The sequence below is a fragment of the Chanos chanos genome, chromosome 8 (genome assembly GCF_902362185.1).
Source record: "Chanos chanos chromosome 8, fChaCha1.1, whole genome shotgun sequence".
NCBI classification, from domain to species: Eukaryota; Metazoa; Chordata; class Actinopteri; order Gonorynchiformes; family Chanidae; genus Chanos; species Chanos chanos.
Window position 1 is genome coordinate 26,584,010 of NC_044502.1, and position 17,287 is coordinate 26,601,296.

The window sequence follows — 17,287 nt, forward strand, 5'->3', positions numbered from 1 at the left end:
ATCCCACTGGCCTAAAAAAGTCTGTGTACTTTTGACAGAATGTTCTCAGATGACAGACTTGGGCACGGTCCTGATAAATAAAATACAGAGGTTGGTGTAGCACAGTGGAGGATAAACAAAAGAGAGATGAGTTATGGATCTACAGGCTGGACTGTTATGTCCTTTGATAACAGGACCGTTAGTGTACCTAAGTGTACACCGAGGTTGACCAGATGCTGAAAAACAGAGCAAACTCAATGTAGAGTCACGCAAAACTATAAAACAAACGAATCTGTTCCCAATTTTATGTCAATCAAAAAGAAGTGTGTTTGTTGATTGGAGCAGATCTGTTACATTTATTCACCAGCAGACTGACAAAATAATCATAGACAAAGGACTGCTCATGCACTAGTACGTTAATTTTTTTTATGTATACGTTTAAAAAGTTTTATCATTACGCAATACTCTGCTTTTTCTGTTTAGAGTAAAAGGAAACAAGCTCGCACAGTGTAAGTCGATAAAAGTAAAGTGGCACTTCCCTCCGAAGCATTAATTGCTGTTTTTAACGTTAAAAATTGAATTCCTGTAAATGGTCTCTAGTCTTACTTATCTAGATATCTTCAGTAAACTACCTGACAAAAAATGCTGTTTTGTTCACCTGTTCCTACACGTTTCTCCAATTATTCTTTGAGGGTTTGATCATGATAATTTATGTACATCACAACAGTTACTGTCCGTGAGAATGACGTTCCATCAAGTGCGCGTTGGTTTGGTTGAGATTCACGTCGTCGTAGCACCACCTTAGATACAGTACGGGCTTCAAAACTATCCAAGGTGGATGCTGACCGTGACGTCATTTATGTTCTTGCGCTCTGCCTAACAATTGGTCCAAGGGATGCTGCGAGCCTACTGTCGCCTCAGTTGCTATAACTGTAGCCAAAACAACATATTTAGCTCAAACAAAATTTCACTGCTTTACTTAAGGCTATAGTATCGTCATCAACTCGAACAAGACATTGCTCTCGAGTGCTGAAAGATCGGTGAGTAAAACGGTGTGTGGGAAAGAAAAGAACAAATCGTGTTTATTTATCTGTTCTTTGTTCTGAGCGAATCTTGAGTTGTTTACCTTTTAATAGTTTGTTCTCGAGCGCTCAAGACATTTTTTTTTCTGAAACACCGATATCAAGGGAAGTTTCGTATCAGTCTGTTTTTGCGAAGACCACGAAGCTTGCAGAACACGGTCAACGTCTTAAGCGTCGGGGGCGCGCTAAAGAATACATTTCACTCAATGGATTTTTATATTTAGAGCTGGATGTGACGCTTCTACAGCCAACAGCAAATAGACATCGACCGGGGAAGGCTCGGACACATGCACCGACTAGCCCCGCATTTTTCTAAGACTATCGTAAAAGGATCAAGAAACACGACCACTGAACTTGGAGCGGACACCTTAAATAATTCTATCTCGGCTCTCGTCAGCGACCTATGTTCTTTGTAGTAGCTTGCGGTGCAGTAACGCAGTTTAAACTCCAGCCGTGCTTAAAATGATGGCTGGTGGGGCAGTCCAACAGAACGGGATTTTCTCCAACCCTCAGCACCTCGCGCAGTCGCCCCACATGGAGTCGGATCCCCCCGATTCCCGAAAGAGACCCTTGGAAACACCGACCGAGGCGAGCAGCACTAAACGTACGAACACTGGAGGTAAGACTGGGTATGATATTGTCCCACGCTGTATGGTACAAATGTACATTATGATTGCTGCCACGGGGCCTAGTTCCACAATGATGGTGTCAGTTTTGCCGGCATAGAGCTCTGAGACTGTAAAGTCAACAAACTAACTTGGAATTGTTTGTTCAAACATGGGCTACGCGGAACCAAAAACGAGTTAAACGGTTAAACTTCAAGTTAAAGCTTATTGTTGTGTAAAAATAAATGATTTTCAAATTCCGAACAGTTTTTGTTTGTGTGAGTGACTGTTTTGTTATATTCCTGTCCAGTCTGCCTCGGGCTATAGACTGATGGTACTGCACGTGAATATTACAGATAAGCAGATTCTGAATGCATCAAACTGCAATTCCCTGGACCGCATCTGTGTTCCTTGACCCCATCTCACCCCAAGGCTTGACATGTTTGGGGGAGCTCAATCGAAAGGCCCACGGGGGGGGGGGGGGGGGGGGGGGGGGGGGGGGGGGGGGGGGGGGGGGGGGGGGGGGGGGGGGCTAAAGCTTAATTGACCAGAAAATGAATGAAACTGAGAAAGTGCACTGCCGGCGACGGAGGGTCTATTGAAATTCAGTAAGACATACAAAAGAGACAAAAGATTAAATTATCCACGTGTGAATCTTATACTTCTATTAGACGTACGTAGCCTTGCCTTTCATGGTGAGAACTTTGATGTTGGTGTGAAAAATATAAGCTATATTTAGATAACTGAGCCTGAACAGCTTTTTTGAGGCATGGTTCGTGACCTCTCATATACCATTAGCTACTGTAAAAATGCTTTTTCATTGGTAATGGGTATTAAATTGTGTTGCTTATCAGTTTTCTGTCTGAAAATTCACTTAGAAAATGTGTATAATTTAGTTGTATAAATAATGAACAATCCTTGATAGCATATATAAAATGGAGTAGCCTGTTTACTCCGACAGATTGGCAGACGAGAATTAAGTTTTTGATTTAGTCTTTTTCTGAACAGGTCAATATGTAATGACTACTTTTTGAGGCTGGTCTTGGCGAACACACATTCTCTCTCTCTCTCTCTCTCTCTCTCTCTCTCTCTCTCTTTCTTTCTGCAAAAGAATCGGTGGGAAAATGCAGGAAAAAAATCTCGATGAGCTCTCCGCGTAAGCTCTGTGCTCTGTATAAACATTTCTTCTCGATTTGCTGCGGCTGACCGTTAGAATAGCAGGTCTTGGCTGTAGCGGAGCAACACGCGGCGAACGCACAGCTGTCCCGCAGTTCTACCGTATTTGTGTCATTGTAGCAACATCTCTCTGGAATGTATGAAAAGAATGCGGGTTAAGTGAACAGCTTCGTCTCTCCACTGGACACCCGCTGCCTTCCTCGCTAATGTTATACAATAGCCTACTTGCGGGACTGAGTTTGTCAAGAAGTACAAAGCTTTTATTTACCATTAATTTCAGATTATTAAAGCTTTTAGTCAGTATTTCACACAGACTTCGGTGAGGTTTTTGATGCTAATTTCCTACCGAATCTCAAGAGTTTGAATAATTCCCATTTTTTTTAGCCATGTAAGTGATAGATATAGGTTATGATTTATCCATGTGCAAAGAACAAATCTCCAATGGATGGGTATGATTAATGATTTTTAGCTTTGCCTTTGAAAACCTCTTTAGTACCGTTGCTCTCGGGAGCTTTTAATCAAAAGACAATCATGACACTTCTCCTCTAAATTGGAATCAATAAATCCATTCCCCTATGACTATGCTACAGCAATGGAGCACAGGTTATTAGAGAAGTTAAAAAGACCCGGCATGTGATAAGGTTCATACATTTACTTCTCTTCCAGCTAGATGATCAGTTCTTTGTCAGTCTTTTCATTTGCTGTTCATTTGTCCATCTGTCTGTTTTTAGATGCTTTTAAGCATATGATCCCTTTTCTATATATGCACATCCAAACCCCTCCTCCAGTTTGACCTTTGAACCTCAGTGAGTGACAGAATGGACAGGGACTGGATGTCACTTTTTCACCTCCTCTCTTTTTTTCTCTCTCTCTTTTCATACAATCTGGTTTTATTGATCACTCTTTCCTCATGCTAATAAAGCCTTGAGTCACACCGTTACTTAGTCTCTCGAGGACACTGTGTGTGTGTGTGCGTGCGTGCGTGTGTGTGTGTGTGTGTCTGTGTATGTGTTTGGCATTCTCATCCTTTGTAGCAGATGCTGTTGAAATGATTTGGTAATGTTGCTAATGGAAGAATTGGCAGGGCAATGTATGGTGGCGTATTTTTTTTTTGCAAGCGACAATGTTAGATTACAGGTGTGTGTGTATGTGTGTGTATTTGTGTGTGTGTGTGTATGTGTGTGTCTAAGAGAGAAGGACACAGGTGCCCTTGCAGTGTGTGTTGACGTGAGTTGACTGTGAATTGGTCAGGTGGCAGGGAGGGGAGGGGCTAGAAGGAGAGGGCTCATGTATTCTAGAATGTCCAGTCGATTCGTTGAACGTGATTGGCTTGCCTGAACAGAATGCAACTCAGAGATGCATTCTACCTCACTCTTCACTAATCGGGAGTACAAATTCTATGTTACCAGTCATTTAAGTCAGCATATCTGCTGGCAAATTAAATAAACATCTTTAAAGTAAAGAATCCAATTATGCAAATGGTAATTGGTCATTGCACTTGGCTAAGAGATACCTCCCCCTTACACACACATCACTCACACACACACGCACCACACACTAGGATTTATAGGCAGTAATTGACTGGTCTGGCCGCCCGGTTCTCTGCGGAAGTGCTCTACCATTTTCAGAACCGTTCTCTCGCCGTGTTCAAACATGGCCGCCAGTGGCGCTCGGTGCCTGACGTCTTCTATGCCTCCTCTCCGCTCATGCAAGGTCACTCGCTCGCTCATTCTCTCTCTCTTCCATACCACCTTTTTCATATTTCACCCAAACCCAAGCGGCGTGTTGCGGCTTTTATAGAGCTGCGTCAAAGCGGGGTGGAGGGAGAAGAAAGCCTTGTGTGTGTGTTTTTTGGGAGGGGTGGGATGACGCTGAGGAGGGGGGCGCAAACGATTGGACACGCTAGGTGCCTCTCCACACAATGCAGCAGCAGAGGGCCAGAGCTCTCCATGAATATGGATGAGAGTTGAGCAAGACTGGTGCAGTAGGAAGATCCCCACACACACTCTCTACTGCTGCCTAAACAATACACACACACGCATACACACACACACACACACACGCACACACATACACACATACACACACGCATACACGCACACGCACACACGCATGCAAAGCCGCTGCGCTACCATCTTCCACCGACAGAGAAAGAGAGAAAAAGAGAGAGAAAGAGCGAGAGAGAGAGAGAGAGAGAGAGAGAGAGAGAGGGGGCTGACTGCAGGCATGGAGGAGAGGATGCACTGACGCCCCCCCCCACTCTCAGAGACAAACCCGGGGAAAAAGGTTGACTGGCCGTCGCATTCCTCGACGCTACCATTGCACCTATGCTCAGCCGAAGATCCAGGTGCTCGTTCGAGAAGCTGCCTGCTGTGGTTTAATGGCTATCTGAGCAGGACTACTGCAAAGCGGCTCATCTCAGAATGGGTAAGGACATCTATGAATGGGGGGGGACAACCCCAAACCTTTTGTTGACTTGTTGAATGTGAACAGGGTTTGTGCAGATGGGGTCGACTGTTTTTTTTTTCTCCCACTCTATTCTTTTCTTGTCTTTCGCTACTGTTTGTGCATTTTAGGGTCGGTTTGGCTGTGTCGTCCTTTGCTGGGTGTCTGGGCTAGGCTCCCCTTTTCACATGCAGAGTGTTTTTGGGGGTGGGGGGGGGGTCGCACTTACAATACAATCCCTCTTGACCCACCCCCCTTCTCATGCCTGTTTAAAACTCCCTTGACAGAGAGTGTGTGTGTGTGTGTGTGTGTGTGTGTGTGTGTGTGTGTGTGCATGTGCGTGTGCGCGTGTGCATGTGTGTGTGTGTGTGTGTGTGTATGCGTGTGCGTGTGCGTGTGTGTGACCAGCATCAGGTCATAGGTTTCAGTCCGTAAGCAACTGTCAGTTTAACCTCCTGCCTTGTGGGCTTCCCTGGCAAATAGCAGCAACAGACTGTCATATTTACTCCAGCACATAACGCTGCGAACCTGTTACTCCTCGCGCGGGTTTCTCGCACCAGGCGTCACGTTAATGACAGACTGCCGCAGGAAAAAGAGGTATAAACATGGCTGCCTTTAGTCAGTTCTTTGGTGGTTTTGCTCGGGGAAAGGGGGCAAAGGGGGTGTGCATGAGAGTGTATATCAGCCATCCTGCTGAACAACAGGTATGACACTCCACACAAAGCCTATTGGTCCATTCATAGCATTCAGAATGTCTTCCTAGGGTCGTCGTGGTAACGATTGTCACCCCCCCCCCAATTGGTTTTTAGAATGTGCTGTTATTAGAGACATTGGAGTCGGCCATGATGGAGTGACTGAAGTTTTCACTGCTGCTGGCCAAGGTCAAACAGCCCCCCCGCTTTGCCTGCACATTAAAACGGTATGTTTTTATTGCCTGAATCAGTTTCGTTTTGAAGCGGCCAACGGGCTTTGTTGTTATGATTAAAAAGACATGCTCCAGTGATTATGAGTGGAAGACTCTCATCCTCTTACTTCATTTGATTGTTGTCATGCCTTATATTCTGATTGCCTTCCCCCGTACCCCCGCCCTTTCCACCCCCCCCCTCCCCCCACACCACTTGTCTCAGCCTGATAAACAGTGTTGAGTATTTCTTATCACATCACGCTCTTTCGCCAAGACTCTGAACCCTTATCTTCTCATTCCTCCATTCTCTGACCACAGATCCTGCTGCTGATCCCCTAAAACCTTAGCCTTGCTCCCTGGTTCTGTGCACACTTGCCCCCCCACCCCCCCCCCCACCCCCTCATATTTGCTTGTTAATGAACATCTCCGCTGATGGACGAGAGGGCACCTGCCCCTCCGGACGTCGCTGAGTTGGCCAGTATCGCTCCCTCCTCCGCCGGCTGTCTCATGATGAGGTTTTGACATAATCCGTGTGAGGTAGAGAGTGACATGCGAGTTTCACCACATGACGTAATGCTCGAGCAGTTAGATGCACTGCATGCGAAGCGAGAGGGGTATGACGTAATGCAGGAGGATAGAGGGCATGATGTCATTCGGAAGGTCCTGCGCACCTGTGCTCTCACGCAGGGGGGCAGGTAATGAGAGGTTGACCCCCGGGAATGACACAAGGTCAAGCGAAACACCATTTATCAGAATTTTTCCTAATCTTTATTATCACATCAGAGCTCATCATTTCCCTATAGGATCCCGCGCTGAGAGAGAGAGAGAGAGAGAGAGAGAGAGAGGTAGTGGTCATCACGTCCTCACTGCGCTCCTCTGGGCTTCTGGAAGGTTATGACGTCATAGCGGAGGGGTTTTTTGCCCCGGCGCTCTGGCGTTTTCTGCCATATATCATTGAGAATCCCAGTGCTGTGTGTTATCTGTCAGAGTCTGACATTTGCATTTATTTATTTAACAAACGGCTGTCCTCCAGAGAGGCCGGGAGCGAGGGGCATATTCAGCCTGGAAGATATAGACAGAGAAGTGAACAAAGGGAGCGGTGCACTGCAGATATCAGCCTTCACACGTCTTTACTCCAGACCCCTGCCAAACACACTCATTTCACTCATTCAAACAGTTTGCTATGCTTTGATCCTATTGTTCCAGTCGTGACATGAAATTGATTTTGAATGTGCATTTACGGCAAGTGAGTTTAAATTCTGATCAGGAGTCGCATAAATTATATACCATGTTATAAGTATCAGGTGGTCTTCACTATATTTTAGATTTTCACTATTTTTTTTTTCTTGCTCATCTCTCTCCCTCTCCCCAACTCTCAATCTTCTCTCTCTCTCTCTCTCTCTCTCTCTCTCTCTCTCTCTCTCTCTCAATCTTCTCTCTCTCTCTCTCTCTCTCTCTCTGTCTCTCTCCCTGCCTCTCTCTCTCTCTCTCTCCCTCTCTGTCTCTCTCTCTCTTACTCTGTCTCTCTCGACCTCCTCCTGACCCATGCCATCCAGGGTTGGGCACCATCACAGGGATAGTAACATGCCCCTGCTGTAGATTACACATGTCTGGATTAGCTTTGGTTCCCTTGAAGTTGAAGTTGATTATGCATGTCTGGACTGACTGTCCTCCACCCCCCCCCCCCCCCCCCCCCCCCCCCCCCCCCCCGTTGGTGCTTGTTAACTCTGTGGATTCTTCAGATCTGTGTGGTGTTTATAAGCTCTCATCTGAATAAGAAACAAAAAAAAGGAAATGAAGTTTTCAGTAAGTGGGAAACAGCTGGCTAACTTCTCTATAATACTGTAATGCATTAGAGGTAGCGATGGAGAATCTCACGCCTGACTTCTCTTTACTTTAAGGTCTGTTCCTACAAGGTACATGATCGTCGTTGCTTAGAGACTGTATCTCCCTAAACCCTCTTCTCTTTTTTTCTCTCTCTTCCTCTTCCCTCTTCATCACCTCCTAATAGCCTTTTTCCCTGTTCCCAGCATTTTTATGCTTTCTCTTTTTTTCTTCTTTCTCTCATCCTCTCTCTCCTCCTGTCTTTCCTTCTGTATCCTGACCTGTTCTTTCCTGGCCTCTTTCCACTTCTTCCTTTGCACTTCTTTTTTTTCTGCCCTCTTTCCCATCTTCCTCCTCCCTTATTTAATTCTCTCTCTCTCTCTCTCCCCCTTTAGCTGACCTCTCTGCTGCAGTGGTCAGCCACAGTGGTAGATTAGGGACAGATGGGTCTCTGTGAAACTGGAATCTAATGGCTTAGTTTTATTAGAGCCACTGGACCTGTCTTTAAATAGATCCCACACACTGAAACCACTTGAGCAGAACCTTCAAATTCATCTTTACTCAATCTCTGGGACGCTTACATCTGAAACGTTCAAAGTCTTACAGACATATTCATATATTTTATCTTTCACAACCCTTAACTGATGCACCTAAGACTCACATTTTTCCTCAGCAGTGTTGTAATGCTCAATTTCTTTGACTCAAACTCAGACTCGGGCATAGACTCGGACATGACAGTTTCCGGGGTTTGTGACTTGACTCCAGTAAAGACTGAAGCAGCATTAAATGTAAATGAACTCACTGCTAATTTTGCTTCTCTGATCATTTTCGTATTCACCCCCCCCCCCTCCCCCCCTACACACACAACCACCTCATTCACAGTATATCAGTATTTCTTCTCCCTAAATGCCTGGCTGAATGTGCTTTTGGCACTCTTAAATAAAAATAGAGAGAAAGTAAAACTCTTTACTGTCATGATCGCTAAAGTCCTGATTGACACCTGCTCCCCAGGGATTCAGAGTGTGTCTTGTACTGAGGCACAGTTCACTTGAGACTCAACTCAACTACAGCACTGGTTAATACAAGTCAATTCAATTATACACCATCTCATTACAGTCCAGGCATTTAAGAGTTGGGCCATTATCAGACGGGTTACTGAAATTCTTATTATTAGTCTTAAAGTCTTCACCTCACTAGTGTGGATCGTTTCAGTCCTATTTCAGGCTGTTATAAATGATTCGTAAGCTGTATGGATATACACAGTTTGGTAGATGCTGATATCTGTTGTGCTGTGTAGCTATATTTAGGGAAACAGAAGAGCCAAGGTGGCATTAAAAGAAGAAATGATGGAATCTGAAACAAGAGCTTAGATAGTGTTCTGTCTTGGAGACTGTGTTGGAGAAATGAACCCATATGTCATAATGGAGACTAGCAAACATTGCATCAGAGCCTGAAGAATGTTCAGTTGTTCTGGAATTTGGATGAAATAGAATGGTGGAGAGGACAGTGACGTCATCAGCTATGGAAGCTATGGGAACTATGGAATCTTGTTTCCATTCAGTTCCTTTCGGCCAACTGAAGCTTTTGTCACTAGTGCAGAGGTTGGTTTTTGAGAACTTCTGAATTTTATATCTGTGTATTAGCTGAACTTTGACTGAAATCACTGTGAAGTTTGATTCCAGGTCACTTCCTTTGACTTTGGAATACTGGTACTTCTCCCTCCCCAGTGGTCAAACATTGAGAATTCAGTCAAGCACGATGCTTGGAGACTGAGTTTCCCATCTGATGTTGGAAGTTCCTGAGAGCTTGTGCACTGTGGGAGGTTCTGACTCATCTCTGGCTCGATCCACAGGAACAAAGCTCCCGGATTTAGCTTCCATATGGTCCTGCTTCTTCCAGTCTCCCAGTCAATTACACAGCGTTAGGAGCATACCCACCGTTTAAACACGGACTTCCACAACCGGCCGCTTACACCGTCGGTACTGAGACGGCGGCTTCTGTTTGGGATACTGGATGCTGGCGTGGGGATTTGATGAATGTATCAGCTCCACATCTCAGTGGAAATGCAGGCAAAGAAGAGTTGGAAAGGACACAGAAAACTCCCAGATAGTTTAGTTAAATATAGATCCTCGGCTAACCTAAAACAGGTCACTTTTCTCTGCTCGAGAAAAGTGGGACAGACCATATCACCAAAGAAAGAAAAAAAGAAAATACATGCGATCAACCTGGGAATGAAGACAGTGGGAAAAGAAAAACATTAATAATATCAAATAGTTCACATTTTTACAGTCCATTGATATAGTGTATTATTTGTGGTATGTTCCCCTGAGAGTAGTTTCACATCAATAGATGTAATGCAGTTTTAGTGCAATGAAACCGAAAACACTAATTTAATTCAATTAAATATCCCATGGTCAATGCAGAGGTTTTACTGCTTTTTCTGCAAGTTTAAAACAGACAGGATGGCTCTCTACTATTTTATCAGGATTAATTATGTCTTAGAAATGAGAGATGATCGATAAGGGTTTTTTTGGGCGGGGATGGGTGGGTGGATGGTGGTCAAGTCAGAATAGTACTATGGAGACTGCATGTGCCTTACTTTACTGTTGAAAAGTTTAATGCGGTAATGCATTCATTCCTCATGCCGTTGTCTCATTATGGTACATGTCTCTAAGGTGTGATGTTGACTGATGGATCGGGACTGGAGACCTGTTCAGGGCTATGACAATTTTCATGTGATGCTCCTAGTTGTTGTTTGTCAGCTGGCCGGCCTGGCACGATTTTAGTGAGAAGGTTTGATGTTAGGCGTGCAAACGCCTTTCCTGGTTTATGGCGGTTCTCTGATGCATTGGTGCATGTTCTGTGTTGAGAGATTTGGCTACATGTTCCTCCACTTTAATGTTGATGTGTAAAAATGTGTTTTAATGTTGATGGGTAAAAATGTGTTTTAATGCTGATGTGTAAAAATGTGTTTTAATGTTGATGTGTAAAAATGTGTTTTAATGTTGATGGGTAAAAATGTGTTTTAATGTTGATGGGTAAAAACGGGTTTTAATGTTGACGTGTAAAAATGTGTTTTAATGTTGACGTGTAAAAATGTGTTTTAATGTTGACGGGTAAAAATGTGTTTTAATGTTGATGGGTAAAAATGTGTTTTAACGTTGACGTGTAAAAATGGGTTTTAATGTTGATGGGAAAAAAGTGGTTTTAATGTTGACGTGTAAAAATGTGTTTTAATGTTGATGGGTAAAAATGGGTTTTAATGTTGACGTGTAAAAATGTGTTTTAATGTTGATGGGTAAAAATGGGTTTTAATGTTGACCTGTAAAAATGTGTTTTAATGTTGATGTGTAAAAATCTGTTTTAATGTGGATGTGTGCATTCATTACCATCTCTCTCTCTCTCTCTGTCTTCCCCTCTCTCTCTCTCTCTGGTGTGTGTGGGTGTATGCATGTGCATTTCTGTGCGTGCATGTATGCATGTGTGCATGTTTTTGTGTGTGCATATGTGTCTATGTGTGCATGTGTGTGTCTGTGTGTATGTCTGTATATCTGTGTGTGCGCACATGTGTGTCTGTGTGTGTGTGTGCATGTATACGCGCATGTGTGTGTGTGTTTCTGTGTGTGTGTGTATATTTGTATGTGTATGTGTGTGTGTGTGTGTGTGTGTGTGTGTGTGTACGAGCAGAGGAGGGCGAGTACTTCCTGAAGGTGCTGATTCCCAGTTATGCGGCCGGGTCTATCATTGGGAAGGGAGGCCAGACCATTGTGCAGCTACAGAAGGAGACCGGCGCTACCATCAAACTGTCCAAATCCAAAGACTTTTATCCAGGTAAACACACACGCACAGGCCAAACATTTCACAGAGTTCGCACGCAAATCAAACTTATGCAGCCAAGGACCCGTCCCTTTTGTTCTTATGAAGTCTTAATTTCACATGGTTTTAACTTTTGCAAACAGTCAAACGTCGTAAAAGTCCGGACGCTCGTAAAGGTTGACAGCTCAGTTATGTTTAAGATGAATTGTGACAGTTGATGTGCTGGGAGACCAGAACAGTCCGTTCTCTTTCAAATCCGCCCTCTCCACTGTTTCACCTTTCAAACCAAGATTTTGGACATTTTTCTAAAGGATTCTTAACTTCTGCTGGTCAAAAGTTGGGTTCATGCAAACAGATGAAAAGATAAAGAGGAAAAACTGGAATCTGAAGATTTGGAAATAAGAGACAAAATGTTACTGCTCAATCTTCCATTTTTCACTTTCTTTCCCTCTCTCTCTCTCTCTCTCTCTCTCTCACAGTCACACACACACACACACACACACACACACACACACACACACAGGCTTTGTCCTTCATGGATGATGGTAGTTGTGATAATGTGTGCAGGTGTTCATTCTGAGACTATTCTGGCTGAAAAAAAACCCCAAAACATTACCACACCGTGCCAGAAGAACGTAAGCACATCTTACTCAGTTCTGTTAGACTGCTCAGATTTAACCCAGCTCATCTGTACCTAATTACACTTATGTTTAGCTTGTACTCTGAAGCATGTTTGCTTATTGCTTGTAGTGCAGTATGAATGACTTTTTTTGTTTACTGAAAAGTCATAAATATTTATTGCCTATCCATCCATTAGACATATATTAGTTCCATTTTCCCTCCAGTTCAAAACACAAATGGCAATCTGCACTAGTCCTAATTGAATACAGTCTTTAAACAGACAGGAGAGGTCCTGACTGAATGGCACTGAACAGGTTAGGAGATGTAGCATGAAGGTGAGTTTTGGCCTTGCAGAATGTTGTTGTTGTTCTTTGGTGTGTTACATGTAGTCAAGCGCTAATGGAGTTGACTACAGCTCCAACCCACATGTCAGTGAGAGTCTGTAGGGAAGGGGAAGTCTGCGAGGTTAGTGTGGCTGAATTTATGCAGAGAGAGAGAGACAGAGAGAGAGAGAGAGATGAGAGAGAGCACAAGTGTGTGTGTGTGTGTGTGTGTGTGTGTGTGTGTGTGTGTGTGTGGGTGGGCAAGTGGAGGAATTCATTAGTGGTTACTGTGAGGTGTGATGCTGAATAGATGTGTTTTCATTCATGGATTCTTTCTGAGTGACACTTTTTACACACATACTCTCTCTCTCTCACTCTCTCTCTCTCTCTCTCTCTCACTCACACACACACGCACACACACACACTCTTCTTTTGCAGCAGTAACTCTTCAAAGCCACCTGCTCTGCTTCACCCCCTCCTTCTCCACTTTCAGCTCTACACACACACACGCACACACAGATGCACAAACAGACGCCCACACACACACACACACACACACACACACACACACACACACACACACACACACACACACACACACACACACAGTAACACTATGCAGCCTCCACGTCTCCCTTTCCTTGAGAACTTTTAGAAGAAGGCATGCTCTGTGTGTGTGTGTGTGTGTGTGTGTGTGTGTGTGTGTGTGTGGTAATGGGGTGCCACTCTGACCCCTGGACCCATTTAAGGTGTTACAAGTTCAAATCCATTGTGCTACACAGTAAAAGACACATTATCTGTTTCCTATGATGTTTAGACGAAGATTTAAGCTATTAATCCTGTCACCATTGCGAATTCTACAGAAACTTATAAAAAAAAAAAAACATGTTTATCATTGCTGAATTTTTCATCTAATTTTGATTCTAGATTAGCAGCTACCAATACTACAATTGCTAATCCTATAGTTTATATCCTTTGAGAATTTTGTTATTGTGACAACTAACACAGCTATTACTGCAAGTGCCTTTAGTTCCCCTATTATTAGTATAATCAAAGTCTTAGTGTTTAACAGGCTCTGATGCGCATGATATTAATAGTGTGAGTAATAATAAAGGAAACAATGGCTGCTCTTCTCCAAAAGCTATTTGTCTTTTAAACAGCTGAAAGAGATGCATTTAGAACTGGCTCGGATGAGGACATATCTATAAAAAGAATTTCCTCTAAGCTTTTCTTTTGGTGCTACCCAGTCAACCCCACAAACCAACCCACACACAGAGAGACATTCATATACACAGATTCATATATACACACACACACACACACACTCATATACACAGCTTCACATTTACACACACACACACACACACACACACACACACACACACACACACACACGCACACACACACACACACACACGCACACACGCACACACACATAAACAAACACACATAGCCACACTCTCACACTGTGACTGGCACAGACTGAGTGTGGACAGGTGTTGATAGGGCAGATGTGTGACATCTTATCTGGTGAGAAAATATGACATCACAGCACAAGAACACAAACAACCAAACCACAGTCCTGTTGCCCGGAGACAAATAGAGCACTCTGGTTTCTCTCTCTCTCTGTCTCTCTCTGTCTGTCTCTCTCCCTCCCTCTCTCTTTCTTTCTCCCCCCCTCCCTCTCTCCCTCTCTCTCTCCCCCCCTCCCTCTCTCTCTCTCTCTCTCAATCCTGTCCCACCAGCACCCTCCTTTCTCACAGTTGGCCTCTCAGGAAAAAGTCACTGTTCTCTCTGTGTATCTTTAGATGTGTATAAAGATTTAATCTCAGGCCAGTGGTACTATATTTGTAACAAAATGCCCTCCTTGTTCCAACTGACAAAACCATATCCACATTGATGCTTTTCTGCTATGGCTGCAGGATTCCATGCAGGTTGACAACGAGGGTGCTGAAAGGTACCAGCTGTCTGAGATGAGCTGAGTGGTGTGTATGTGTGTGTGTGTGTGTTGTGGTGGCGAAGACAAGAAGAGTTACGACTACAGAATTTATTGTTCTTTCTTTCCCTCGCAGGCACAACAGAACGTGTGTGTTTGATCCAGGGTACAGTGGAGGCACTGAATGGCGTGCATAACTTCATCGCTGAGAAAGTGCGCGAAATGCCACAGAGCAGCCAGAAAACGGAGCCAGTTAGCATTCTCCAACCACAGACCACGGTCAACCCCGACCGAGTCAAACAGGCGAGTCAAAGCCCTGTCATCATAAGTCAAAGCTAACAAAAGCCCCATTAAACAAATGTGTCAAAACCAGCCTCAGCCCTGTTAAAAAAATGTGAGTCAAAGCCAACCACGGTCCTGTCAAACAACTTAGTCAAGGCCAACTATAGCCCGGTCAGGCAGGTGCATTAAAACCAGCTGTAGTCCAGTCAAAATGGTGAGTTAAAGCCACCCACAGCCTTGTCAAACCAATGAGTCAAAGCCAATCAAAATCAAGTCAAACAAGTTGTAATTACCCAGTAAGTCCCTGAATCTATCTGTCTATCTATCTATCTATCTATCTGTCTGTCTGTCTATCTGTCTATCTATCTATCTATCTATCTATCTATCTATCTATCTATCTATCTATCTATCTATCTATCTATCTACACACATCTAACTGCTCACTACTAGTAATGGAAGTAATTTGGTAAGGCCATTGGGGGTAATAGTGAGAGGTCCAGCTCTCCTCCAGCAGACTGGATATAACACAGGCTTGGCCTGGGAGCACTCCACAGGGAGAGAGGGATAGAGAGGGGCAGGAAAGTGTGAGATCGGATGGTTATTTTTACCTGCCTTTTCCAGTCTCACAGAGTACTCAGGCAGCTGCACCATAAGCCTGGGATCAACAAATGGCTGAGTTAAGCATGGGCCATTGAGTGAGACATACACACACAAACACTCACACACACACACAGACACAGGCACACACACATAGGCATGCGCGCGCACGCACACACACACACGCACACACAAGCACACACACACATGTACTGGTAGTCTGAACTTTGATATTCTAGTGCTAATAAAGAGGACATTGCTTGACAGAACCATATATCATCCTGTGTTTTAATATACATTAATATGCTGCACTGCTTGTTATCAAATGAAGTCTCATTATTTTTTAAACAAACAAACCTTGGCTTCTATTTCTCATCTTTTTTATCTCATTTTCATCTCCGTCTCTCTCTCTCTCTCTCTCTCTCTCTCTCTTCACAGGCTAAACTCATAGTGCCCAACAGTACAGCAGGGCTGATCATTGGTAAGGGTGGAGCGACAGTTAAGGCTGTGATGGAGCAGTCTGGTGCCTGGGTGCAGCTTTCCCAGAAGCCCGAAGGCATCAACCTGCAGGAGCGTGTAGTCACTGTGAGCGGGGAACCAGAGCAGAACCGTAAAGCTGTGGAAATCATTGTCCAGAAGATCCAGGAAGATCCTCAGAGCAGCAGTTGCCTGAACATCAGCTACTCCAACATCACTGGCCCGGTGGCTAACTCCAACCCCACAGGCTCTCCTTACGCCAACACCACTGAGGTGCTGCCCAACGCTGCTGCGGCAGCTACTGCCTCCACCCTGCTAGGGCAGGCTGGACTGGCTGGTATGGGTGGCTTCCCGGCAGCTATGTCCAGCTTTTCCGGTAACGACCTGTTAGCGATCACGTCCGCGTTAAACACACTGGCAAGCTACGGCTACAACACCAATACACTGGGCCTGGGTCTTAACCCCGCAGCTGCCTCCGGAGTGTTGGCTGCTGTCGCGGCTAGTGCCAACCCAGCGGCTGCCGCAGCCGCCAACCTGCTGGCATCCTATGCCAGCGAAGCATCCGGAGGGGCTGGGCATCCTGCTGCACCCAGCCTTGGTGGTTTCTCCCTGGGCTCACTCGCAGCAGCGACGGGGGCATCCAACGGGTACCTAAACCCCTCTTCGCCGCTGGTGGCTTCTTCTCTTCTCGGCACGGAAAAGTTGGCAGAGGGGGGCAAGGAGGTGGTGGAGATTGCTGTGCCCGAGAACCTGGTGGGTGCCATTTTGGGTAAAGGGGGCAAGACTCTGGTGGAATACCAGGAGCTGACGGGTGCGCGCATTCAAATCTCGAAAAAGGGCGAGTTTATACCTGGCACACGCAACCGCAAAGTGACCATAACAGGGTCACCTGCAGCCACCCAGGCTGCCCAGTATCTCATCAGCCAGCGAATCACATACGAGCAAGGCGTCCGCGCCACCAATCCACAGAAAGTGGGCTAAAGATTGACAAGAGGGGGACAGGGGCATGGTGTAAAGGACACGAATGAGACAGAAAAAAATGGATGAGAGGATGGAAAGCAAAAGAAGGGAAATGAAAAATTAGTCCTAAAAATGAGCTCTCATTTCAGTATAAAAAAAAAACAAAAAATGGAAACAAAAAAACAAAAACAAGTACAAAAAAAACAAAACATAAGAATGTGAGAGGAGAACTAAGAGAACGATGTTGGGCAGTGGGAGAA

The 17,287-nt window shown here is 44.8% G+C and overlaps 1 protein-coding gene across 1 annotated transcript; it reads left to right on the forward strand.

Moving 5' to 3' along the window:
* The first annotated feature begins 1,523 nt into the window (after positions 1-1,523).
* Positions 1,524-17,048, forward strand: nova1 (NOVA alternative splicing regulator 1). The gene is made up of 4 exons (XM_030782747.1): positions 1,524-1,680; positions 11,703-11,846; positions 14,848-15,014; positions 16,029-17,048. The coding sequence occupies exons 1-4, from the start codon at positions 1,524-1,526 to the stop codon at positions 17,046-17,048; spliced, it is 1,488 nt and encodes a 495-aa protein (XP_030638607.1).
* Positions 17,049-17,287: the final 239 nt, after the last annotated feature.

Bases quoted from the DNA above. Each gene is read 5' to 3' on its own strand.
- nova1 (XM_030782747.1), top strand. From the start codon at position 1,524: ATGATGGCTGGTGGGGCAGTCCAACAGAACGGGATTTTCTCCAACCCT. The intron at 1,681-11,702 runs GTAAGACTGGGT...GTGTACGAGCAG, and splicing joins TAAACGTACGAACACTGGAG to AGGAGGGCGAGTACTTCCTG. The intron at 11,847-14,847 runs GTAAACACACAC...TTTCCCTCGCAG, and splicing joins ATCCAAAGACTTTTATCCAG to GCACAACAGAACGTGTGTGT.